This window comes from Pteropus alecto, unplaced genomic scaffold, assembly GCF_000325575.1.
Source record: "Pteropus alecto unplaced genomic scaffold, ASM32557v1 scaffold45, whole genome shotgun sequence".
Taxonomy (NCBI): domain Eukaryota; kingdom Metazoa; phylum Chordata; class Mammalia; order Chiroptera; family Pteropodidae; genus Pteropus; species Pteropus alecto.
Window position 1 is genome coordinate 29,212,770 of NW_006442491.1, and position 23,843 is coordinate 29,236,612.

Consider the following 23,843-nt stretch of genomic DNA (forward strand, 5'->3'; position numbering starts at 1 on the left):
CAGTTTCCCCTCTAGATTTTTATAAACAGAACATTTTCGCTGCATTTTATAAGTATCAGCACTGCCTTTCGTTATTGCTAGCTGGTAATCTTAATCATCTAGAGCCTGGTAGCCACCCAGCTTCCCAAGATGCCATCTTCAGGGAAACTGAGGTCAAAAAATGTCAGTCTCGGTTCTTGCAGCAGCTCACCATGACCTTAAACAAATCACAGCACCATTATAGATCTCTTTCTGTAAAATACTGGGAGGGGTTGGCTGGGCAACACCAAGCTCTCTCAAAAAGATCTGTAGTTCCTCAAATCCGAGGGTTGGTTCCCCGACCTTTGACCCAGAGGCAGAATTTGAGACCTGGGCCTCAGTTTCCCCAAGGCGGAAGACGCAGTGCAACTATATATGCACCCTTTCTTCTCCCGCCCCCCGGTGTTTGGAATTTAATCAAAAAAGAAAAAAAAATGAAACACTGCTATTTTATTTTCCTTTTCGTTTTCGACCTCTGTGGGAGTTTCCATAGTAACACGCCCTTCCAGCTGTCTCCGTTGATGCGAGGTCCCAGAGTTCCAGCCTCAGGAATCGGACTCCCCCTGGATGCAAATGTCCTCAGGCTTTCATTGGCTACTGCCAGCCGAGCCCCTCATAACCCTGGTAACAGCACCGCCTACAAGTCGCCGGGCCACGATTGGTCTGGGCATCAAAGACCTAACACGAGCTCCTCAGGTCATTGGCTCGAGTCTAGGAAACTGGCGCCGCGGTTGGTGAGCCTAGAGGTCAGTCAGAGTCAGAAACTGGCTCAAATAGGGAGCAATGGCGATAGAGCCAGGCTATGGGTGAGTGATTTCGAAAGGAGTGGAGATGTGACGACTACCGTCAGCCCTGAGACAGCTCCCAAAGGGGTGGGAGGTTGACATCTGGCTCCGGTCGGACTCTGTACGGGGTGGTCAGACATCAGCATTCTCCCAGCCCGGATAGAGGTGAGAAGTCAGAGGCCCTGTCCTCTCTCTGTCCCTGGTATTTGGACCACAGATACTTTGGAAAGCAGTCAAGATCCCAAGCCAAAAATACTCTGCGTCTGGCTGCTTACAGAATAATGGTGAGCAAGTCACTTAACATCTTTGAGTCTCAGTTTCTCATCTGCAAAATGGAGACGATAACCCGTTGTCAAATAGAGGAAACATTTGACTAGAACTTTGCAGTTAATAGAGGGATTTCCAAAGAGGCAGGAGAAGCAATGCACGTTTGTTAATCTGTTTTATGGTTGAAGAGACTGAGGCTCAGAGGGTGTCACTGACTTGCCCAAGGTCACACAGCAAGTTTGGGGCAATTGCACGTTCTCTTATATATACCAGAACCAGATGAAAGAATGGATGACAAGAAGTAATTTACCAAAATTAAGTGCTGTACAAATATTTGAAATGCTATTTTTAAATAAAAGACTATGTGCAGCTCTGGCCTTCACACCCATTTAGATCTTGCAGAACCAAATCTTTCCAAAGCTGGCTTATCAATTAGGTCTCAGCTTCAATGTCATCCTCCTCTCCTCCAGAGAGAACTCCCCTGAGCTAAAGTATCCCTCCCTTCCCCAGTTTACTCTCTACCTGTTTACCCAGTTTTGTGGTCTTTATAACCTTCATTATCTGATACACCCTTGTTTATTTGTTTACGTGTTTATTGTATATCTCTCCCAGAACAGTGCTGATATATAGTTAGTGTTCAATAAATATTGTTTGGGTGAATATTTGAAGAGCTAAGCCCCTACTGGCTCCTTAAACCTCTGTTCCTCTCCATAGGCTTATCTTTGGAACAAGATCTGGGAACTACAGTCCAGCCTCAAGCTTCAACTTAGTTTGAGCTTGAGAGACTGAGAGGCTCCTCCTGGGCAGCTTTGCAGAGAAGTATTTGACCTTGGCATTTAGACATCTCCTATCTCCCTCATGGCCCTGACCATGCTGAATGAGCTCCTGATTGAGGACCCAAGCCCACCTATGCTGCTGTACCAGGTTAGTAAGACTGCCAAGTTAGATACTTTGAACTATCAGAGCTGCTTTATGCAGGGAGTCTTTGCCCATTTCCCTGAGATCTTATTTATCCATCGGACCTATAACCCAAGGGGCAAGGTGTTATATACCTTCCTGGTGGATGGCCCTCGAGTGCAGCTGGAGGGTCATCTTGCCCGGGCAGTCTACTTCGCCATTCCCGCCAAAGAGGATGCTGAAGGCCTGGCCCAGATGTTCCAGGTATTCAAGAAGTTTAACCCAGCCTGGGAGAGAGTCTGTACCATCCTGGTGGATCCCTACTTCCTCCCTCTGCCCACCCTAGCTATGGAGTTCCCCGCAGCTGAAGTTCTGCCCTCAGCCTTCCACATCTGTAAGTTCCTCCAGGGCAAGTTCTATCAGCTTTCCCTCGAGCCGCCTGTGGAGCGGGTGCTCCTGACCTCCCTGCAGAGCACAATGTGCTCGGCCACTGCTGGCAATCTGAGGAAGCTGTATACACTCCTGAGCAACTGCATCCCCCCGGACCAGCTGCCCAAGCTTCACTCGTACTGGCTGCTCAATGACCGCATCTGGCTGGCCCACCGCTGGAGAAGCCAAGCCGAGAGCAGCCAATATTTCCAGGGCTTGGAAGTCACCACCCGAGTCCTCAGCCAATTCTTTGGCACCACCCCATCTGTGGAACAAGGCATGACCTCCCTGCTCCGATACATACAACAGAACTCTGGAAACAAGGCAAGCTTCAGCCTGGGCCTGAGTCTTCAGAGCAATTGTGCCCTCTCAGACGTCAGCCCCCAAAGCCCCAAAGTGGAGCAGTTGGTAGAAGCCTGCATCCAGCACTCTCTCAATACCATCTGCACTGGGCCAGCAGCCCAGCTCTGCCTGGGCGAGCTTGCTGTAGTCCAGAAATCCGTGCACCTCATTGGCTCTGGCTCAGAAAAGGTGAACATACAGATCATAGAGGACACCCACAGGGTGCAGCCCCAGCCCCCTGCCACCTGTACCTGCTACTTCAACCAGGCCTTCCACCTGCCCTGCCGCCACATCCTAGCCATGCTCAGTGCCCACCACCAGGTGCTCCAGCCCAACATGCTACCACCTCAGTGGACAGCAGGCTGTGCTGCCAGTCTGGATGGCATCCTGGACAGCAAATGGAGTGAGACCCTGGATAAGCACTTAGCCGTGGCTCTCCTCACTGAGGAGGTGGGTCAGCTCTTGCAGCACTGCAGCCAGGAGGAGTTTGAACGGCGGTACAGCACTCTGAGGGAACTGGCCGACAGCTGGATCGGCCCTTATGAGCAGGTCCAACTGTGATTACCCTCAGTGCCCAGAGATGCCCATACACATCCACACATCCACAATCACTCCTACAGACACATCCACACACACACTGTTGTACTTTCATGGGCCCTCCTTCCAGGAAGGGACAGGGGTCTTCTATTCTACTGCAGCCTACTGCCTACCGTCTAGTTCCCTAAGACTGGTGTCAGCAGAGGGCCCAACAGGTAGTATTTTAGACTTTGCTGGCCACATACAGTCTGTTGTATATTCTTTCTTTTTTTTTTTATAACCTTTTCAAAAGGTAAAAACCATTCTTAGTTCAAAGGCCTTACATACACAGTTGACCCCTGCTCTAAGATAAGAGACATAAGACATGGGCAGAGATCAAGGTCTGGGATAACAGCTTCCCGGGTCATGAGATGACTCACCTGACCCACAGAGGAAGAGGCCCCTCGGGAGGTGGTTCGGCCAGGTTCTCAGCCTTTTTACCTCTTACCCCGATCCTGAGCTCATTAAAGTTGAATGTTGCTTACTCCAGCACTTGTCTAGTTTTTTGTCTTGTGGAAGGCACTTTAGGAAATATTACAGAAAGAATAGACTTTGGGGTCTGACACTACATGCAAATCCTGGTTTTTATCTGCCTGATTTTTGAGGCCTGGTTCTGCCTTTTACTAGCTATGGGACTTCAGGCAAGTCACCTCTCTAAGCCCCACTTTGTTTATCTGTAAAAACAGAGATCCTCATAGCACTGGTAAGATTCAAGGAGAGTAGGCATGTAATGCACCTGACACCCAGGTGCTCAAATAAGTGTTAATTTTCCTTCATGCCTGTGGCCCCATCACATGCCCTCAGCAGGCTGAGAAATGTTAAGGCAAGAGGAGAACTCACATTGCCTAGGACTTTGTACAAGAAATTTTGATCAAGTCTCAATGCAAATGAAGCCCCTCCTCTCCAAGCAGGGCCCCCTACTTAGAATTTCCATTATAACTACTCTGATAAGACCTGTCTTCTGGTTTAGTGGTATCTGGAGAAACTTCCTGGGGTCTGGGCCCTAATAAAGGACTGATGTTCATCAGAGTGGCTCAAACAACCACCCTAATCCCCATCTTTGCCATAGGCACCCCCAACCCTGTCTGCCCAAAAACCATACGGAGAAGCCACCCTCTGTGTCTGGTGCTATTTCATCCAGCTACAAGCAGGAGCCAGGAGGCTGGCCCCTCCTGGAACTCACTAGGGGCATTTGCCCAGAGGCTGTGTGGGCATGTGCCTGCTCCCACTGCGCCCCCTCCACAGCCCCGTCTGGCTCCGGATGGGCCATCATGAAAGCTTGAGCCGCCCGGATCAGGTCCTCTTCCCGCAGGCCTGGGACGGGCACGGTGGGGATGCCGGCGATCATCATGGCCAGGGTAAGGATGCAGATGTCAGGATGGGAGCTGGCCTCCTTCCCCCCTGCCTCAGAGGACATCAGTGGAACCCCTGGTGGCAGCCCACACAGCAGCAGGGGCCCAGGCCTGCTGGGGCCACCCAGGTGCGGAGCTCTGCTTCTGGAGCAGCCATCCTCCCAGCCCAAGCTCTCTGGCTGCCTCACGGGGAATTTTTGGCAGTATCGGCTGTATTCCTTCTGCCGCAGTGTCTCCCAGCTAGCCCCCCCAGGGCAGCCCCTGGCTTCCGGCACTGCCAGGGCTGGGCCCCAGGCCTGGGCAGCAGGTGCCACCTGCTCAGCTTTCTGGCTCAGTGGGCCTAGTCCACCAGAAGCCACCGCCACTGGCTCTACAGGACTATAGAGGCCAAGGGACGAGCCTGGAGAAGCAGCCCCACCTGCAGAGACAGGAATGAGATGGAACGTTATTCTTGGTCTCTCTGAGGAGGAGGCCCTGAGGGGCAGGGCACAGACAGGAGCAGAGCACTGGGAACTAGAACAATTGAGAGCAGCCCAAGAGGGCTGTCCAGCGATTGGGAACTAGGTTTTACTCATATCCACACCCCCAGTCCCCAACACTAAGTGATGGAGTGTTTGTTGAATTAATGAATGAGAAAGTAGGTAGCTATTGGCAAGCATTTTGGGAATGGCTTTTCTTTGAAGAGAATTGACTCCAGGGCCAGCTCCCAAATGGCCAGCAGAACCTCCACCTCCCCGGAGCCCAGAAGCAAGTTCTCAAGGGGAAGTTGTGGTACCCACTTTAGTTCCAGGAGCCCCTCTCACCTTGGCAGGAAGGCAGAAGACCCGGATGAGTTTGTAGAGACGTGAAATAGGACATGACTGCCCAAAGCCGCTGTTTGTGAGGGAATAGTCATCTGCTTGCTATCCCACCCTCTCTACCCTTCTAGAATGTCACTTCACAGTCCCTCCCCTTTACACCTGGAACCCACATCACAGCATTGACCTGTTCATTCTAGAACCTCTATATGACAATGGGATGGGGTTAAAAGAGCACTGGACCAGGTCATTCTATGTTCTTGCCTTTACCTTGGGCAAGTCACCTGGACAGCTGAGATACAAATAATGGAGTCTAGTGCTTTGTGCCCTATAGTGTAAGAGAAGGAACACTCTGCATTCATTCGTTGCTATGGACCTTGGACAAATACTTTCCTAGCTTTGAGCTTTGGTTTCCCATCTGCCAAAAGAAATAGTTGGTCCAGAGCTCTGGTTCTCATACTTGGCTGCACATTAGATTCTCTTGGGGGCTTTTAAAAATCCTGATACCTAACCTCATCCCAGACCAATTAAATCAGAATCCTAGGGTCAGACCCAGTTATCAGTATTTTTTTAAAGTTCCTCAAGTAGTTATATTATGTGCCAAAGCTGAGACCTCTGTTCTAGGGAAATGTTTGTCAACCCTGGCTGTACATTGAAATCTCTAGGCTGTACATTGAAATCTCTAGGCCTAATCTTCCAACAAATCTAGTGAGAATCTCTGGAGATAGAGCCTGGGGCATCAGCACTTTAAGTATCCCAGATAACTGGTGAGTAGCCAGGCTAGGAACCACAAGTCTAGGAGACATCTAAAATGTTCTCTCCTGCTTTCATCTACTGACCTATAGTGATTCTAAAAGTGCTCCTCACAGGCTTCAGGGGCAAGGAGACCCTCCAGTGATCAGCATCAGCAACAGCTGTGTTTATTTCCAGTCCTGGCTGTCAGCAGTATGGTCAGCTTCAGACCAGACACAACTCTGGGGCCAGGACATGTTCCCAGGCCCTGCTCCAGGGTGGCTGCAGGCCTTCACTCATACTTGCAGAAATCCTTGAGTCCTTTGGGCAGGCGGAGCCCATCAATGGCCAACCGGTGCACCACACTCCTCTGGATCACCAGGCGGCACAGAGTCTGCAAGGATGGCACTGTGGAAAGAAGGCTGTCAAAGGCAAACTGAACTGGAGGGTGGGTCTGAGGCGGAGACCCGGAAGATCTAGATCTTGGTGCCCCTTTGTCATTAACTTGGGCAATTCCCTTCTGCTCTCTGAGCCTGCCCTGCTTCACGGGGCGTTCATGTGGCTGAGATAAGCACCTCTTTCACAACACTTTCACAATGCTGCAGCCCTATTTCTATTATAACACTCAGCACACTCCCTTCCCCCTCCCTTGGCAGCTTCTGGGGGCAGGGGTAGTGTCTGACGTAGCTGTACAACTCCAGCCTCCAGCACAGGCCTGGCACAGACTGGGTTCCAGTTCACTGAATTCATAAAATGTGATCGGAGATCTAACTAAAGGACTTACCAGGGCCATAATGAATCAGGCCTCAGGACTGAGAAACTCTCAGTCTGGGGGCTGTGATGCCTTTAAATTGGTATACCCTAATCTACGAGCATGTGTCTGTGAAAAGCACACAATTCTCCAAGAGGCCTAGAATCTAAAGTCAGGTTAGAATCCCTGGCCTGGGTTAATATAGAAAATATTGTCAAAGCCAGAAGGGAAATTGGAGGGCATCCTCATCAATCACAGTCAAAGGTAAACTGACACCCAGAGCCAGGGAGTGACTTGTCCAAAATCACAAGCAGAGCCAGAATTTGAAATCAGATTCCCCAGCTTCTAAATTAATGCTGCACAGACCAAGGCCTTGCTATCTGGCTTGGAAGCCTAGCAAGTTTCTGTCCCCACACTGGACCAGGAGGGGTCGCTGCCCAGGGGAGGGGATACCTACAGCCATACTCAAGCTGGACCAGGCGCACGCTCTTGGTGGAGGCAAACACGTCCACTACTGCATAGAGGGGCTGGGCGACTGGGAGCCCCCGGGCGCTAGGGCCCATGTCTTCGCCGTTGATGACGATGTGCATGTCAGCTGTGCCATCCGGGCGTGGGCAGAAGAGAACGCCCAGGCGGCTACGGCGCGCGGTCGGAGGCAGTACGTTCAGCTCATAGAGCTGGTCCAAGAGGTGGCTGTAGAGCCCCGGCCGACTGCGGCCCACCAAGCGGTCGCGGGCAATGCGAAACTGCTCAATGCACAGATACGGTTCCACCAGGAGGGCTGGGGGTCGGCTGGGAGCCGCTGCCTCTGCCTCTGGGTGGCCGTCCCGGGGCACGCGGTTGTGATGGCGCGTGATGGCGAAGACCCAGGTGTGGCCGAGGTTGACCAGATCCGGCAGCGAAAACTCGGGCACGGCGGCCAGACTGGCGGGGTCTAGCGCAGTCAGGCCGAGGCGCAGGTGGCCGCACCAGCCTAGCTCTTTCTCCTCGATCTCGACCAGGAATATCTGGCCCGGGGCCAGCGGCTCATGACTGAAGCACACGCCGTGGGCGAAGCTCTCCACGCGTGTGGCCCGCGTCCTGGAGGGGTCCACGCGGATGTTGGCACCGTGCACCCGATGAAAGCGGGTTGGAGGGAGTTCGGGGAGCGCGGGTCCCCAGGGCGCACCTAGTTCCACGGGGTCGGAGACAGCAGCCATATCCCCGCCACGAGGCAGGCCCGCGGGCGCCAGGGACTATTTTGGGCAGCGGGCTCAGCAGGTGACCGCAGGGGCACCATGTAAGGAATTTCCCCCCGGACTCCCTTCCCCGAGGCTCTGCCCGAGGGTCCTAGCGCCGCTTGCTCAGACATCCCGTCTAGAACAGGGCCCCCGAGGAAGTTGGGGGATCCTGGCCGTCCCACTTGGGTCATCTGATCGCGAGTGCCCGGGATACGACCTGCGAGGCTCGCGGACCCTGACCGGGCGTGGACCGCCGCCGCCTCCCCCAATCCATCCCCCGGGTGCTCAGGCACCGGAGACGATGGGAGGAAGTCTGTCACGTGACACCGGAGCACACGTGACTCAGCGTACACATGACTTCCCGTCGCCAGGCACCTCCTGGAGAGCAAGGACGTGGGAGAGCAGAGGTGAGGGAACTCCGAGGCTGGAAGGGATCCCGGAGCCCCCTGCCGCGCGTGGGGCAAGCGGAGGAGGTTCGGCCGTGAGAGCTGGGGCCGGGCCGAGGCTTTCCTCGCCGGTACGCCGCCAGCTCCTCCCCAGGGACGGTTGCACGCAGGCGCTGAGCAGCCAGGGAGCCAGTAAACAGCCGGCACCCGCTTTCTCCGCAGATGGTTCGAGCTAAGCAGTGGTCGCCGTTCCTGCTGCAGCTGCTGCTGTTCTGGGCACCTCAAGGCGAGGCAGCCCCCAGCCAGGACGAAATCCAGTGCCTGCCTGGGCTGGCCAAGCAGCCGTCTTTCCGCCAGTACTCCGGCTACCTCAGAGGCTCTGGCTCCAAGCATCTCCATTACTGGTCCGCGGCTCTCCCTCCCAGGGCGGAGTGGGGAGGGCCACTGCTATGCCCACCAGGGGAGAGGACTGCGGGGCGGGAGTCTTGAAGACCCCTGAGTGAGCCTGGGAGCAGGGAGGGCTGGAAAGAGTCTCTCCACCTGCACCCACCTGGGCCTGACTCCCCTCCCAGGTTTGTGGAGTCCCAGAAGGACCCTAAGAGCAGCCCTGTGGTGCTTTGGCTCAACGGAGGGCCGGGCTGCAGCTCCTTAGATGGCTTCCTCACAGAGCATGGCCCCTTCCTGGTGAGTGGAAAGCAGCTCTCCATAACCCAGGAAAGGGAGAGGGAGGGGACACTTCCCAAAGAAAGAGGCCAGGGAAGAGGGAGGAAAGGACTTTGTGATTTTTCCAAACATGTGCCCTTTTCCTGAGCCTCAGTCTCTTTATCTGTACCATCGGCTGGACACGGTGGCCCTTTCCTTCCACTCACTCAGCCATCTTTTTCCTCCTCAGGTCCAGCCAGATGGTGTTACCCTGGAGTACAACCCCTATTCTTGGAACCTGGTATAGCCGGTGCTGTGGGTCCTGTGGGGATGTGTGGGCACTTGGATAGGGTGGGGAGCCCTCAACTCGTTTCCTCCTCCTCCTGTCTAGATTGCCAACGTGTTGTACCTCGAGTCCCCAGCTGGGGTGGGCTTCTCCTACTCCAATGACAAGTCTTATGCGACCAATGACACAGAGGTGAGTCTGATGCCTGCCCATACACCCCAGCCTCACTGGTTCTCTAAAGGTAGCATGATACAGGGAGAGAAAGAGGATGGCCTTGGAGTCCATTTTTGGCTCTTTGACCTTCTATGAAGTATGATCTTGTCACTACCAAGTCACTTCCTCTTTCACAAACAGGGTGGACTGTCATTATCTCTGATATTCCTTCCAGCTCACATACCAAAGCCTCCTGATCCCCCCCCATCCTACCGTCTCCAGGTTGCCCAGAGTAATTTCGAGGCCCTTCAAGATTTCTTCCGCCTGTTTCCGGAGTACAAGGACAACGAGCTTTTCCTGACAGGAGAGAGCTATGCCGGCATCTACATCCCCACCCTAGCTGTGTTGGTCATGCAGGACCCTAGCATGAACCTTCAGGTGCAGGACGGCTGCAGAGGGGAGGGGGGCAACTTGCAGCCATAGCCTTGTGGTTATCGGGGTCAAACAGGCCAACTCCCCCACCCAACCCAGTATCTTTCATACCAGCTGGCTTCTCTCTGCTCGTGTGCGTGACCACCAGCTGGCTTCTCTCTGCTCGTGTGCGTGACAGGAAGCTCACCTGTCAGGCTACCAGCTCTGTTCTTTATGTTGAGTGGCCTTCCCACCCACCCACATAAACCACCCTGGGTTCCAGCTTCCACGTTGCTGAAGGTCTGGGTGTAGATCAACGCAGGCTCCTCCACCTCACCTTCCCCGTGAACTGAACGCCCTGGGTGTTTCACAGGGACTGGCTGTGGGCAATGGACTCTCTTCCTATGAGCAGAATGACAACTCCCTCGTCTATTTCGCCTACTATCATGGCCTTCTGGGGAACAGGTATGGGAGGAGGGCAGTCGGGGCAATCTTCAGGGTGGGGCAGGTCACAGGATCTCAGGTCTGTCTTCCAGGCACATAATATCCTGGGCCCTACCCTAATTAGGAGCAGAAGGTAGGGGCTGGGGTTGCTAGAAGGGTTTGGTACTAAAAGGCCAAAGGCTAGTGATCAGAATTTAAAGGGACCAAGGAAGGCTGGTAGGATGGCCTCAGGGCAGCTAGGTTGGGGACCCACCTCACACTGTGACATACGTTCTTATCCCCTCGAAGTTGGAGTGAGAAGGTGGGGTTCTCACCTTCCCTGCCCACTGTGAGTCTAAGCACTTTCACTCTGATCTCCTACAGGCTCTGGTCTTCCCTCCAGACCCACTGCTGCTCTCAAAACACGTGTAACTTCTACGACAACAAAGACCCAGAATGCGTGACCAGTGTGAGGTTCTGCCCCGATCCTGTGTCACCTCAGATGCCCCCAATCCTGAGAACAGGACCATATCCCCTCACTGGGGACTCCCTGTCCCCCAGCCCCCATTGCTGCCCTATCCGACATCCTTTAGCAATTGGGTGTTCTCCAGGACACATGAATATGGATGTGTTACCACCACCACTTTCTATGACTTTCTGGGCAAATCCTATAATCCCTGTGAGGAGAAACACGTTCTCACTTATCGAACATCTGCCATGTGCCTGGACTGTGCTGAGCTGTCAGTGTAGATGATTTCATCTTCAAGTTTCTCCAAGGGAGATCGTGTTATCCATATTTTCCAGATGAGGAAACTGAGCCAAGAATATTGAAGTCACTTTCCTGAAGTCACAGTGCTAGGAAGTAGAAATACTAGGTTGTGGGCCTAGGTCTGGCAGAGTCCTTACACTGAGCCTCAGTTTCCCTACCTGTGAAAAGTGGGGTAAGGGTAAAGACAAGGTGAAGTAGAAAAGCACTAAATCTTGGGACACATCGTTAAGGTCATAGGGATGACCTCAGGGCTCTGCAAAGCATGGTGGCTCGGTGTCATTGCAGCTCCAAGAAGTGTCCCGCATCGTGGGCAACTCTGGCCTCAACATTTACAACCTCTACGCCCCATGTGCTGGGGGCGTGCCTGGGCATTTAAGGTGAGCCTTGCCAGGTGCCCATGGGCCAACTCCAGCCCCATGTGGAGGCTCAGGGACCCATCCCCCCACTTCACTTGCAGATTTGAAAAGGATACTGTCGTGGTCCAGGATTTGGGTAACCTTTTCACTCGCCTGCCAATCAAGCGAATGTGGCATCAGGTATGCAGAGCCTGGGCTTCCTCCCAGCAGTGTGGGTAGGGGCGAGGCACGGAAGCAAAGACCCTCACGCTCTTGTCTGTGCTCCCCAGGCACTGCTGCGTTCTGGGGCTAGAGTGCACATGGACCCCCCCTGTACCAACACCACAGCTCCCTCCACCTATCTCAACAACCCTTTCGTGCGGAAGGCCCTCCACATCCCCGAGCAGCTGCCCCACTGGGACCTGTGCAAGTGAGGTTCTGGCTTGGGGGCTGGTGGGCTGTTGGGATTCATGGGCATCAGAAAGGTTCCAGGGATTCTTTGCCTAGGGTTTCTCAGTGGGAGTACTGCGGGCACTCAGGGCATGAGTTGATTGATATTCAGCCAGTTCATTCTTAAATGGCCACATTGGTTTTTAAAATTTGATTACTTCGAATTTTGTAAAAAGACATGCTTCCAACCCCCCTCCCCTACTCCAACTCCAGTACCATCTCCACCTGCTCAGATCTGCTAGGACCCTTGCAAGTAAAAAGGTGATGCCTGGCACAGCAGAGACCACTGAGGTCCCTTCTGGGTTGGTCAGTGCCCATGCCCTACTGTTGGCATATGCTGTGGCTCTCACACTTGCAAGCCCCTATGCTCTAAATGCCTGTGGAATCCCAGTCATTGAAACAACCAAAGTGTCCCTATGCATTTCTAATCAGGGGTGGGTTGAGGACCTCTGAATTCCAGCCCCCCATCCAGATAAGTCCAAGAGAGGTAGTAGACCTGAGGGTGGGGCTGAATCCCAGCAGTCTGCCTCCTAGGCTGGAGCTTGGGGATGGGGGATAGGAGAGGAGGTCTGATCTGTTGACTTTTTCTCCCCCTACCTTGTTTTCCCGGGGCCTGCCCACGTGCTCCCACAGCTTCTTGGTGAATATACAGTACCGCCGTCTCTACCAGAGCATGAACTCCCAGTACCTTAAGTTGCTTGCCACACAGGTAAGTAGGGGCAGCACAGCTGGGTCCACCACCAGCAGCCCAAAACCCCGGAGCAGCATGGCAAGGCGGGGAGACAGGAAGCTGAAAGTCCAAGTGAAGTCGCTTGCCCAAGGTCCTGTAGTTGGCAGGGTCAAGATTTGAACTTGTCTTTGACCCCACCCCATGCTGCCCTGCTGCAGGAGGCTGAGGGGTCTGCATCAGCCAAGGAGGCTTTTGGGTGAGAGGAGCTCGTCAGGTCATGTTACAAGTGGCCAAGTGGAGGTCCAAGGTAGGAGAGAGCCTTGTCCAAATTGACTTAGGACACACTGGTAGAGCCAGGTTAGGACCAGATCTGCATAGCAAAGTGGTTAGAGTATGGGCTCCGGGGTCAGATTGCCTGGGTGCAAGTTCCTTTACTAGCCATGTGACCCTAGGCAAGTTTCTCATAAAACTTGAGATTTGGATTCCCTATCTGTAAAATGGTATTAATAATGGTATTTACCTTCACAGGTAAGGCATTTTGTAGAGCACTGGACATGTAGGAAGCAGTCAGGAAACAGAAGTGTTCCCTGACCTATGCTGTTTAGTTGGGTCCCTTGAATTCTCTGAGGGGGCGGGGTTTGAACCTGCTAAGGGCCAGGGCCTGTGCTTGTTCCAGAGTCTCCCACTTTTTTCCCTGCCCTGCTCCAGAAATACCGGATCCTTCTCTACAATGGAGATGTGGACATGGCCTGCAATTTCTTGGGGGATGAATGGTTTGTGGATTCCCTCAACCAGAAGGTAAGGCAGGGATCCTGGCTCCAGGGCGAGGCTGGTGCAGGGGTAGGGCAAGCGTGCCTGGCAGACAGGGCAAACATGGAGGAGTTCTCAGCCCTTGAGGTCTTGAGGCTTGGCATCTGTGAGCAGAGAGGATCGGCAGCTGCAGGCTGCTAAGTCTTTCCTGCTGGCACAGATGGAGGTACAGCGCCGGCCCTGGTTAGTGGATTACGGGGACAGTGGGGAGCAGATCGCTGGCTTCGTGAAGGAGTTCTCCCACATCGCCTTTCTCACCATCAAGGTAAGGTCTGGGCCTGGTTAGGGCTAGCTGCGGCTAGAAGGGACCCACCCTTTCTTTCTTTCCCGTTTCCTTTTATGCTGGGTTACCATTTGGCCCCTGCAAGGGCAAGTCTTCTGGGGAGATGGGAAGAATGGAAGGCTTGGGACAGGCAGGGCTGGGTTTGGATGAAGGTCACTGACTAGGGGAATACAGTGGGATGAGGGAAGTGCCCAGGGCATGGGTTCTTCAGGGAGAGGATCTCACAAAGCTTTTGCTCCTCAGGGCGCTGGACACATGGTCCCCACCGACAAGCCCCAGGCTGCCCTCACCATGTTCTCCCGCTTCCTGAATAAACAGCCATACTGATGACCATGGGGGCCAGCCCCCACTGCCGAACCCAGCCCCTGCCAGCCTCACCTGCTAGAAGGGAGGTCCTCCTTGATGCAAAATGCCCCTGCGGGGCAGGTCCCTGCCTCCAGAACTGCTTCCCACCCTCGCCCCCCTCCAACTGGCCCCTATGCCTCACATAGACAGCCTGGGGAGGTGGGGAGTTAGCACTTTATTCCTGACTGGCTCCCACCCTGCTTAACGAATGACTTTAATGCACTGATGACATCCCAGGAACACACTAGAGCTCAGGACAGCCCACTGGGAGGTCAGATGGACTGTAATTGACTGTGATTATGGAATTAAATTGGGTACAGCTTAAAACCCGTCTTCTCTGTGGCACTGGGGGTTAGGGAGGACTCTCTAGGCAGTGACGGGGTGAGGGAGGGGATAAGAGGCATTGGAGTCCTGAATGCAGCTGTCAGGAGTTGGGAGTTGAGTTCAGACAGCTGCCGTGGAGGGTGGTGGGGCACTAGATGCCTGGGGGCCCATGGTGGTGGCAGGCCAGTTCTTCTCAATCACCTCTCGCAGCCCTTTGACAAAGCGGAGGTCAGTCCCAATGGTGAGGAAGCCCTGTGCAGCGAGGCAGAGGAAAATCTATTCATTCCCTTACCAAGGCCAGAGTTTAGAGTTAGAGCCCTTGGCTTTGAGGGGTCTTCAGTCTAGTGGGAGAGACAGCAGCAAAGTGGTTCTTATCACTCCCTATGAAGGGTGATTAGTAGGCGTTGAGGGTGATGGAATTAGGGAACAGTTCCAAGGTGAAGGCACAGCCTGCAAAAGGCTAGAGGAGTCTGACCTGAGATTAAAATAGGAGGGGCCGTTGATAAGGGAGGAGCTGTGCAGATGGGCTGAGGGAGGGAAAGACTCTGCCCTCCTTCCCCATCATGCATCTACTTACCGCATGGTTTGTCACCACCCCATGCACAAAGGCCATCCCCTCGGGTAGTGGGATCTGCACCCCTCGCTGGGTCCGCTCTGTGGGTGGGAACAGCTGGCTCGGTCTGGCCCCACCCAACTCCCCCTTCTCCCCTCCCTCCTCACACCCCCAACCCTACCATTGAGCAGGGGCATCACCCCAATCTGCAGCATGGTCTTCAGAGGGGCCTGCAGTGGGATCAGCTGGAAGGGAGGAGGGGTGGAGTCAGGGCAGCAAGGAGCGGGTGGGCTTGCCTTAGCTGTTCACCCTGATCCCAGCCTCAGCCCGCCCACCATTTCCAACTCACCGCCAGGGACTCCAGTGCAGAGTGGTTCGAGTAGATTCGGAACCTGTGGGAGGGAAGTTCTGGTGGGCTCCCCCTCCCTCAGACTCCCCAGGGCTAGCCACCAGAAGCCAAGTTCAGTCTTGGATGTCCCACCTATGCATCTCTCCAGGGGGGTCTATCACTCTCTAGGTGTGTATCCTTGGGTGAGTCATTTCTCCCTGAGTTTCTGTTTCTTCACATCTGCTACTTATTTGTCGAGCACTTCCTACATGGCAGACTAATACCGATAGCTTTTCACGTGTTGTTTATTTTTACTTAACAAAATGTATAGTGCTTACTCCCTGCCAGACACCAAACGTGTTTAAAAAGTTACATATTTAAATCTTTTCAAATGCCAACTGATTTAATCCTCATAACAACCCTAAAAGCGGGCACTATTACTGTCTGCACCTTATAGATGAGGCAGATGAGGCCTAGGGAGGTTAAGTCACTCGCCTGAGGTCACACAGCTGGAAAGCGGCAGAACCTGCCTCCAGAATCTAGGCTCTTAACCGCTACCCTGTACTTACTCGTTCAGCTCCTTAGAACAACGCCGTCCAATAGAATTTTCTGTAAAATGTTCTGTATCTGCACTGTCCATACGGTAGCCACTAGCTACACGTGGCTGTAGAAATATGGTTAGCATAACCGAGGAGCTATTTAATTATAATTAATGTAAATATACATAGCCTTATGTGGCTAGTATGTACCATATTGGATAGCATGGCCCTAGAAAATAGATGCTACTTTTATCTATATTTAACACATGAAGAAAACAAAGCTTAGAAAGATAAAATGACTTTTCTTAAGATTACAAAGCTAAGTTATGCTGCGGTGTCTGCCGAAACCCATGTTCTTAGGCTCTGTTGTGTGACTGTGGGCATGTCACTTAACCTCACTGGGCCAGTTTGGTCATTTCTCACAATACCTGCTTTGCCTCAGGGTGGTGAGAAAACACAGAAGTTACATTTTAATAAAGCACCTTCTATGTGTTAACAAAGACCACAGCTCTCAAGTGGCTTATAGGGATGAGTGAATTTTAGCTCCCCAGTTCTGTTGGGCAAGTGTGATTATCCTAAAGATACTGAGGCTCAGAGAAGGTAAGGGCTTGCCCAGGGTTTTCGGACATTTGCATACTTGCGCAGGTCCAGCTGCGTGCGCAGCGCCTTCCCCCGAAGAGTCACCTTGGCACTGAGACGAGCGTCCTGCGGGAATGGGGGGTGCATGTGTTACTGACCATGTGGGTCCCCAGCCCACTTCTCTCCAACCCTCTGCAGCCCGCAGTCTGGTGACCGCACCATGATCATGCTGGATAGCTGGACTTCAGACTGGTTGCGTGGGGCCAGGGCGATGGTGACACTGGCAGTGACAGAGATGGTGGTGCCTGAGGGCTTGATGGTACAGCGAGGTGGTGCTGTGACCTTCAGCTCCAGCTTCAGTGGGGAATCAATCTCTGCTGGGCTCTGGGGACAAAGCAGGGATGGCGGAGGGTCAAATCCCAGCTCTGCTCCCTGGTGAGCCCCAGGGTAGGAGGGGGTGGTTCAGGCTCTGCCCTCTGGGAGCCCAGAGGGACAAATAAGAAAACAGGAGTGGCTTCCCAAACCTGCCAGAACTTTTGCTCTTTCTGCTTTTCTAAGTTCTCAGTAATCAGACTCCATCTCCAGTCCAGACTCCTGGGTTAGTCTCTCGCATCACACATCCAGCCCTATCTCTCTTCTCTGCAACTGCTTTGCTACTTCTCTAGAGGCACTGTAGGAATCCTGTTCGATTCCCACACTGACCAAGTGCTTGCTCTTCACTAAACAGTTCATTTAAACCTCACAATAATGAGGCAGGTATTATTCTCCTTTTTGAGGTAGGAAAATCGAGGCACAGAGAGTTAAGTAACTTGTCCAAGGTTATGCAGTTATTCAGTTGCAGAACCGGGATTCAAAACCAGGCAGTCTGGCAATACAGTCCATGCTCTCAATGGTGCTTGGCCATAAGTTTAATGATGATGACGACGACAGCAATAATATTCCCAGCTAGTGTTTACTGAGCACTTATTCTGTTCTAGGTACTGTTCTAATTGCTTTATGTGTATTCATTTAATCCTCACGACAGCCCTGTGAAGTTGTATAGAGTAGTAGAGAATGCCACTGTGACCTGGAATCACAGATTCAAACCCACGTTCAAATCTCAGCTCCATCATTTACAAAACTGAACTGAGGATAAGTCCTTTAATGATCACTGAAATATTTCTTTTTAAATCTTAAACTCCTACCCCTCACCCCATTAAATAAGGGAAGAGAAGCAAAAAGAATAATGTGTCAGTCGTTAGAGCCCCTACACTTTTAGAGCTTAGGTTCTAGCCCACCGTCATCATGGCTGCATGAAGGACAGAGCAGGAATTAGCGAGCCCCCTTCACAGACCTAGCCACAGGCTCGGCTAGGTGAGGGGACTTGGCCAGAGGCCAGGCCAGCCTTCTGTCTGCTCCATGGCTGCCACTGGGGACTCTACCTGCATACTTCACTGGTCCCCTGCAGGTGGTTTGCCTACCCACCCTGGCCATGTCCCTACTTCCCTTAACACTCACCAGCAGGATGATGCTCCCAAAGTAGGAGGCCCTCAGCAGCACGTCCAGATCGTGGGGCACCTGGACAGGGGGATTGGAGGTGAGGCAGGGGCATCAGGAGCTCCATCACAGGTCTCCTCTTGCCCATCCCACAAACAGGCCCTGGCATACCTTATCCCCCACCAGCGACAGCTGCAGGGCCCCCGCCCGGAAATAGCTCTCCATGGCAGAGTCAAAGAAGAACTCAGAGAAGGCCACGTACACCATCCGCTCCTCCTCCTGCAGCTGGGGCTCCACTGCTTGGTTGGGCAGGCTCCAGTTCCCCTGGGTCAGGGGAAAGAAGGCCCCCTGGGGTAGAGGGGTCAGGGTCAGGGCCAAGGCTGACTGGGGCAGCACCCAGATGTCCCAAGCCCTGGGCTAGGCACTGTAGGGAATAGTGGGGAATAGGACCCAGCTGCTGTCCTTGAGGAACCCACAAGCACATTTCTTAAAAGGCATCAAAGGGAGGGCAGCTGGAGTGCTGCAAAGGAGCAATCATTAGACCAGAGAACAGAGGCTCAGGAAGGGGTTCAAGGAGGAGGCAGCATTTGACCGGCCCTTGAAAGCTAGGTGGCAGTAAAGATAATACCTATAGCTTACATATATGTGGTAATTCTGTGCTCTTTACACAGACCAACTCCTTTAATCCTATGAGGTATGTTTTCTTACTGTGTTATTTGCATTTACATATTAGGCAACAGACACAGAAAGGTTAAGCCACTTCCTTAAGGTCACGCAGCTGGAAGTGGCAGAGCCACGATCTGAACTCCAGGCATTCTGACTCCACAGTCTGTGCTCTGAAACTCTGCTACACTGCTGGGAGGAGTAAAGGTGCTGCATGGCCTTGGGCAAGTGACGTCACCTCTCTGAGCAAACCTCCACATCCCTAAAAACGGGTATAAGTACTTGACTCACAGGGTTCTCAGAGGATGAAATGAGATATGTACACAGAACTGTATGTCCAGCTCCTTCAGGGGAGATGGGGAAAGGCGGTGTAGGAGCAAAGGCCCCGAGGTAGGAAGCGAGAGGCATATTTGGGAAAGATTAGCTTCAGAGGAACAGGGTGAAGTTCGAAAAAAAAGAGTAACAAGCTTGAATGCCAGACCCAGGTGCTCGACCTAATTCTGTAGGCAGCGGAGCCACAGCATTCCCAGCAATGGAGTGCCCTCACCAGAACTGTGCTGTAGGGGGACAAAACCAGTGGCTTTGGGGAGAAGGAGGAAGTCTGGCTAGGTCAGAGGTGACACACCAGCTGAATAGCTCACCCGGAAGTCCATGTCCAGACTGCTGGTGGAAACCACAGGGTCCTTTAGAAGAGAGTAGTCAATGCCGATGAGATTATCCACCGAACTGCGCACTGTGGGGAGGGGCTCCAGTCACTCAGTTGTGGGATGTTGGGCAAGGTGCTTAAGCTCTCATCCTCAGTTTCTCATCCACAAAACGATCATTATAATACTTCCCTCATAGGACTGCTATGAGGATCAAATTAGTTTTCCGTGGAAGGCACTTAGTGCCTGATATGCAGTAAGTGTTCAACTGTGTTAGCCATCACTACTACTCCTACTCCATTACTACAGAAGTTTCATCAGATCACTGAACAAGATGGCAAGGGAGTCCCTTCCATCGCTGGTTCCTCTGCCTCCTCCTCCCCTGCTCATGCCCTGTGTATGGGGCATGATGATCTCTGCCCCACAGCAAACAGAGGTCACAGCTTAGGAAAAGGGAATTCATGTTAATTAAGCCCCTATTAAGTACCAGGTGATGCACACAAATAGGGCCTCAGCAATCAGCAAGCACATATTGAGGACCTTGACAACCAGCCCCTCAGTTAATCCTCACAGCAACTCCAGGGGGAGGCCTCGGTCACACAGCAAGTTGGAGGCCGAGGCCACATTTGAACCCAGGGCCATTCCACAGCAGAGCATGGAAGGGGCCTACGCTGAAGCACTGCCTGACAGCCTTCTCTTCACCCCTATTCCAGCCCCAGGGCCTGGCCCAGAGCTCCCCGCCCCACCAAGGCCAACTCACCAGGCACCGTGTCCAGGAGGGAGTTGAGCAGCACCATCCCTGCATGGTAGAGCACAGGGCAGATCTGGGAGGTGGAGGCCAAAGTCAGGGCCTTCAGGAAAGGGCACGCCCACCCCTGCTATCCCCCAGACCTGCCACTGCCCACACCTGCTGGTTGAGAAGGAAGCGCATCCCTGAGGTGACGAACACGGAGAGGAATTCATACATCTTCCTGTGAGGAGAGGATAGATCAGTAAGCCCAGACCCTGCCCCTATCCCAATGCAGGTCCAAGAGAAATCACGGTGACCAGAGAGAGAGATGGAGGCGGGGGGATGGACACCTCAACTTTGACCTGAAGCACCAGCTCTTTAATAGAGGTTTTCCATGACTTGGGCCCAAATCCCCTCCAGCCTTATTCTTAAGACCTCCTCTCCTATCCCAGTCCCCCACCAGCCAAATGAATCTACCCGCAATTCCTCAAACCTGTTCTAAGCATCCCCAGCTCCATGTGCTTACTCACAGCCTCCCCTCCACCCTCAATGCCCCTGTCCTATATTTCCCCATGTCTGGTTCAGATGCTTCCTTTTTAGACAGTCTTTCCAGACTACCCTCCTCTGAACCCCCAGAGTACTTTCTTAGTCCCTCTCTCAAGTCCCCAATGACAAATGTTTTGTCCCCCCAAATAGGCTTTGAGCTCCTTTCTGAATCCTCAGGAACTGGCATTCACTTTGTTGAATAAGTAAAAAATTGACAGTGCATCTGCGGCCATGCCACCCTGAACAAGCCCCATCCCCTCTGATCTCGGAAGCTAAGCAGGGTCGGGCCTGGTTAGTACTTGGATGGGAGACCACCTAGGAAGACCAGGTGCTATTGGTGTAAAAAATAAAAAATCAGGGATTGTAAGATGACAAGTTCCTTGCAATCTGTTAGGTCAACCAAGGGTTGCCTCACCTAAAAAAAAAAAAAAAAATTGACAGTGTACCAATACCAGATGATAAATCTACCATCTTCTCTCCCACCCTATTCCAGAACCAGCACTAAGTCTCTTTCCCAGGCCCAAACCTGGACCTGTGTAATTATTTTTGTTATTATTAGTAAGTACTACCAATTATTGAGAACCCAGTTCATGTCCAACTGTGCACATTTATCTTCGCAGTTACTCTTATCAAAGTGGCTAGCCATTTATTATGTGCCAGGTACTGTTCTAAATATTTTTACCTTTATTAACACAAATAGTCCTCACAGCATCTTATAAAATAGGTTCTATTATCATCCTCATATTACCAATGAGAAAATTTAGGCACAGAGCTTCAGGGACTTGCCCAAGATCACACAGTCAGAAAATGGTAACGCTGAGCTTTGGACCCGGTTGGTCTGATTCCCAAGCCTGTGCACTTTGCATTGCACCAGCAGATGGGCTGTGGGGCTCCGGCCGCGGGGCGGGCGGGGCGGGGGAGGGCGTGCGTTAGGGATGGAGATGGAGCTTACCTGAAGGTTCCCCCAAAGGCTGCATGCATTCTGGAGATAGAAGCCTGGCAGGAGATGTTGAACACCTTCATTCGGCCAGCGGGATCTCGGAAGAGGCGCAGAGCAGTACGGATGGATATATCCTTGGCGGAGGCATTGATATAGCCCCCATCATAGCTGCCAGGGATGGGCGGGGCTCATGTTCACCCCAGCTTGGAGCTTAACCGAGTCTTCACTGCCCCGCTCCCCACACCTGTACATCATGATACTTCTTCAAAAGGCTTCACTCCTGCACAGTTTACCAGACATTCTATCAAATTCTATCGACCCCTAGAAGTGGGTATGATCATTTCTTTTTGAAGAAACTAACACTAAGAAAGGCTAAGGGATTTCCCACAGCCCTACAGCACCCCCGGCCCTCCTGATCCGCCCGCCACTCCATTGAGGGTGCCAGATCCTCACAAGAACCAGTAGAGAAGCTGTCTCTGGAAACGTATCCCCAAGGAAGCGTTGGTGATTTGCAGCACCAGGTCCTGCTCCGGCTGGAAGTGGAGCTCAGAGGATGTCAGCTCCAGCTCCGTGACCTTCACACTGTAGGAGGTCTCAGGGTCAAATTAAGGACCAAGAGGGGATCTCTCCCAACGACAAGAAATTCAGTCCCTCCTCTTCCATTCCAGGCCTGGGGAAGCTAGAGTGAGTAGAATGAATTCTTCCATTGCTCCTCAACTGCCCACCGTGGACTTGGTGGCTCAACTTGGACTAGGGTGGCTCAGAGATGAGCTTCTACTGATCCAGGTGTTAAAAGTGAGCTATACCCCTTCTCTTAGAAGTCTTGTTGCTTACATTCCCTTCACCCCCACACCCTGGGGTTGCTAGACCTGACCTTTTAACCGAGCCCTTTGATTTTGTTTCCCTCATCTAAGCTCCGCTCCACTTGTCCCCATCGTCCTAGACCACAGGCTTTTACTAGTTCCCAGGACCTCTCTTATTAGCTCTGCTCGGGGTCCCTAGACCTCACTCTCAGCCATTGGAAAATTTCTTGACTCCACCTCTCTGGTGCTCTTTGGCCACGCCTCAATTCCAAGTCTTACGCTCAGCTTTTCTTGGTCCCGCCGACCTTCCCTAGGCCACGCCCATCTGCTTAGTCCCGCCTATGTCGGCAGGCTTGGCCTTTATCTTCTCCGATCCATCCTATCTTAACTCCCGTCTCACCAATTTGGCCACGCCCCCATTTCGCTCAGCCACCCAGTCTCCCGAAAGTCTCCCATATATATTTCCTAAGCCCCGCCCCCACTTCGAAGCCCCGCCCCGGAGCCTCCAACTTACTCAGAGATGTTGTAGTAGAACTGGCCCTCTCCGCCCTTCATGTCCGGAATGATGATGGTCTCCAGCTCTTGCTCCAGAAAGCTCAGTGCCTCCTGCTTCACTGAAGCAGAAGCGAGACCCTAAGCTCCTGCGCCCACTGCTGGAGTGACCCCACCCGCACCCGCCCCCACTCCTCCCCACGCCTTACCCAGCTCCAGCGCCATGGAGGTGATACGTATCTTACAGCCTGGGATCTCGGCGTGAGCGCCTGCCAGCAGCGCTAGGAAGAGGGCCCCACAGAGGGCCATGGCGAGCGGGCCTGGGGACGGGGTGGGGTCGCGGGAGTCACCAGGCCGCTAAAATCCACTCCTCACATGTCCAGCCAGGAGAGAGGCCTGGCCGGGATCGTTACCCTCGAGATAACTCTTGGGGGAATTTGGAACCAATAATATTGCCTCCATTTGACAGACGCAGAAACTGAGGCTCTGGGAGGGGATGAGACGTGGGGTCTGGCTCTGAGAAGTTTTGGGGCACCGGAGAGGGGCGGGGGGCATCCTCGGTTTCCTCGAGCATCCTCTGGGTGACAAGTTTGGACCTCTCACGGACTAGCCCCCGCCTCCCCAACAACTTCTTTCCTGCAGCGGAAGGCAGATGAGGCTTGCACGTTACCATGGGAACGGCTGCACACACATTCCTGGGGGGTGGCTTGCAGTTTCCCAGGCCCCGAGCCGGGGGAGGAGAGGGGTCTCCCGGCTCCCTCGGGTCCTAAATCCCTGCCATAGGGATTCTGTCTGGTGCCCCCCAACTCAATGCCCTCCTTCATGGGGTCTCCTCCCCAACCCGGGTTCAGTAGACCACGCGACTCGGCGTATGTCTGGGGTGAATGGGGATGCGCCCCAACTCACTGCGGTAGAGCTGGAAGGTGGCGCAGGGTGGGGCGGGGTCGGCGTGGTCACGTGGGCCCGCGGGCAGCTCAGGAGATCCCGGCAGCGGGGTCTGGCAGGCAGCGCTGTCCCAGTCGCTTTTATAAAGCCTATCCTCTCTGACCCCCCCTCCCCTGCTCTCCCCTCCTCCCTGGGGGGCGGGGGTGGGTGGG

The 23,843-nt window shown here is 53.3% G+C and overlaps 5 protein-coding genes and 1 pseudogene across 7 annotated transcripts; 3 read left to right on the plus strand and 3 right to left on the minus strand.

Annotated features, from left to right (window-relative positions):
* Positions 1 to 106: 106 nt before the first annotated feature.
* ZSWIM1 (zinc finger SWIM-type containing 1) lies at positions 107 to 3,803 on the plus strand. Of its 2 annotated transcripts, none has more exons than XM_006921868.3 (2): positions 107 to 968; positions 1,785 to 3,803. In XM_006921868.3, exon 2 carries the CDS (start codon positions 1,929 to 1,931, stop codon positions 3,297 to 3,299), a length of 1,371 nt encoding a protein of 456 aa, XP_006921930.1. In that variant the 5' UTR covers positions 107 to 968; positions 1,785 to 1,928; the 3' UTR covers positions 3,300 to 3,803. The 2 variants fall into 2 exon arrangements, with proteins under 2 accessions (XP_006921930.1, XP_024895557.1); XM_025039789.1 differs by having other exon boundaries at positions 107 to 824.
* SPATA25 (spermatogenesis associated 25) lies at positions 3,532 to 6,212 on the minus strand. The gene is made up of 2 exons (XM_006921870.3): positions 5,470 to 6,212; positions 3,532 to 5,084 (listed from the first exon to the last, which is right to left on the minus strand). Exons 1-2 carry the CDS (start codon positions 5,522 to 5,524, stop codon positions 4,456 to 4,458), a joined length of 684 nt encoding a protein of 227 aa, XP_006921932.1. The 5' UTR covers positions 5,525 to 6,212; the 3' UTR covers positions 3,532 to 4,455.
* Positions 6,213 to 6,358: 146 nt separating this feature from the next.
* Positions 6,359 to 8,315, minus strand: NEURL2 (neuralized E3 ubiquitin protein ligase 2). The gene is made up of 2 exons (XM_006921871.3): positions 7,404 to 8,315; positions 6,359 to 6,603 (listed from the first exon to the last, which is right to left on the minus strand). The coding sequence occupies exons 1-2, from the start codon at positions 8,143 to 8,145 to the stop codon at positions 6,488 to 6,490; spliced, it is 858 nt and encodes a 285-aa protein (XP_006921933.1). The 5' UTR covers positions 8,146 to 8,315; the 3' UTR covers positions 6,359 to 6,487.
* A 116-nt stretch (positions 8,316 to 8,431) lies between these two features.
* Positions 8,432 to 14,456, plus strand: CTSA (cathepsin A). 2 transcript variants are annotated; one of them, XM_006921873.3, is made up of 15 exons: positions 8,432 to 8,573; positions 8,775 to 8,956; positions 9,125 to 9,236; positions 9,445 to 9,495; positions 9,586 to 9,672; positions 9,916 to 10,071; positions 10,418 to 10,509; positions 10,852 to 10,936; positions 11,522 to 11,613; positions 11,694 to 11,772; positions 11,862 to 12,001; positions 12,655 to 12,730; positions 13,400 to 13,489; positions 13,662 to 13,766; positions 14,028 to 14,452. In XM_006921873.3, the coding sequence occupies exons 1-15, from the start codon at positions 8,520 to 8,522 to the stop codon at positions 14,109 to 14,111; spliced, it is 1,485 nt and encodes a 494-aa protein (XP_006921935.1). In that variant the 5' UTR covers positions 8,432 to 8,519; the 3' UTR covers positions 14,112 to 14,452. The 2 variants fall into 2 exon arrangements, with proteins under 2 accessions (XP_006921935.1, XP_015452556.2); XM_015597070.2 differs by having other exon boundaries at positions 8,453 to 8,683; positions 14,028 to 14,456.
* Positions 14,328 to 23,760, minus strand: PLTP (phospholipid transfer protein). Its single transcript, XM_006921872.2, has 16 exons — positions 23,653 to 23,760; positions 22,956 to 23,066; positions 22,769 to 22,868; positions 21,905 to 22,033; positions 21,464 to 21,619; positions 20,143 to 20,206; positions 19,996 to 20,059; positions 19,233 to 19,324; positions 18,100 to 18,276; positions 17,950 to 18,009; positions 16,672 to 16,836; positions 16,511 to 16,578; positions 15,356 to 15,398; positions 15,188 to 15,251; positions 15,031 to 15,107; positions 14,328 to 14,705 (listed from the first exon to the last, which is right to left on the minus strand). The coding sequence occupies exons 2-16, from the start codon at positions 23,053 to 23,055 to the stop codon at positions 14,574 to 14,576; spliced, it is 1,491 nt and encodes a 496-aa protein (XP_006921934.1). The 5' UTR covers positions 23,056 to 23,066; positions 23,653 to 23,760; the 3' UTR covers positions 14,328 to 14,573.
* LOC112471140 lies at positions 20,733 to 20,851 on the plus strand (annotated as a pseudogene).
* Positions 23,761 to 23,843: the final 83 nt, after the last annotated feature.

Bases quoted from the DNA above. Each gene is read 5' to 3' on its own strand.
- ZSWIM1 (XM_006921868.3), top strand. From the start codon at position 1,929: ATGGCCCTGACCATGCTGAATGAGCTCCTGATTGAGGACCCAAGCCCA.
- SPATA25 (XM_006921870.3), bottom strand. From the start codon at position 5,524: ATGTCCTATTTCACGTCTCTACAAACTCATCCGGGTCTTCTGCCTTCC. The intron at 5,085-5,469 runs GTGAGAGGGGCT...CTGTCTCTGCAG, and splicing joins TCTTCTGCCTTCCTGCCAAG to GTGGGGCTGCTTCTCCAGGC.
- NEURL2 (XM_006921871.3), bottom strand. From the start codon at position 8,145: ATGGCTGCTGTCTCCGACCCCGTGGAACTAGGTGCGCCCTGGGGACCC. The intron at 6,604-7,403 runs GTAGGTATCCCC...TTCTTTCCACAG, and splicing joins GGTCCAGCTTGAGTATGGCT to TGCCATCCTTGCAGACTCTG.
- CTSA (XM_015597070.2), top strand. From the start codon at position 8,468: ATGGGAGGAAGTCTGTCACGTGACACCGGAGCACACGTGACTCAGCGT. The intron at 9,496-9,585 runs GTATAGCCGGTG...CCTCCTGTCTAG, and splicing joins ACCCCTATTCTTGGAACCTG to ATTGCCAACGTGTTGTACCT. The intron at 10,510-10,851 runs GTATGGGAGGAG...GATCTCCTACAG, and splicing joins CATGGCCTTCTGGGGAACAG to GCTCTGGTCTTCCCTCCAGA.
- PLTP (XM_006921872.2), bottom strand. From the start codon at position 23,055: ATGGCCCTCTGTGGGGCCCTCTTCCTAGCGCTGCTGGCAGGCGCTCAC. The intron at 22,034-22,768 runs GTAAGTTGGAGG...GACCTCCTACAG, and splicing joins TTCTACTACAACATCTCTGA to TGTGAAGGTCACGGAGCTGG. The intron at 16,579-16,671 runs GTGCGGTCACCA...CCATTCCCGCAG, and splicing joins AGCTATCCAGCATGATCATG to GACGCTCGTCTCAGTGCCAA.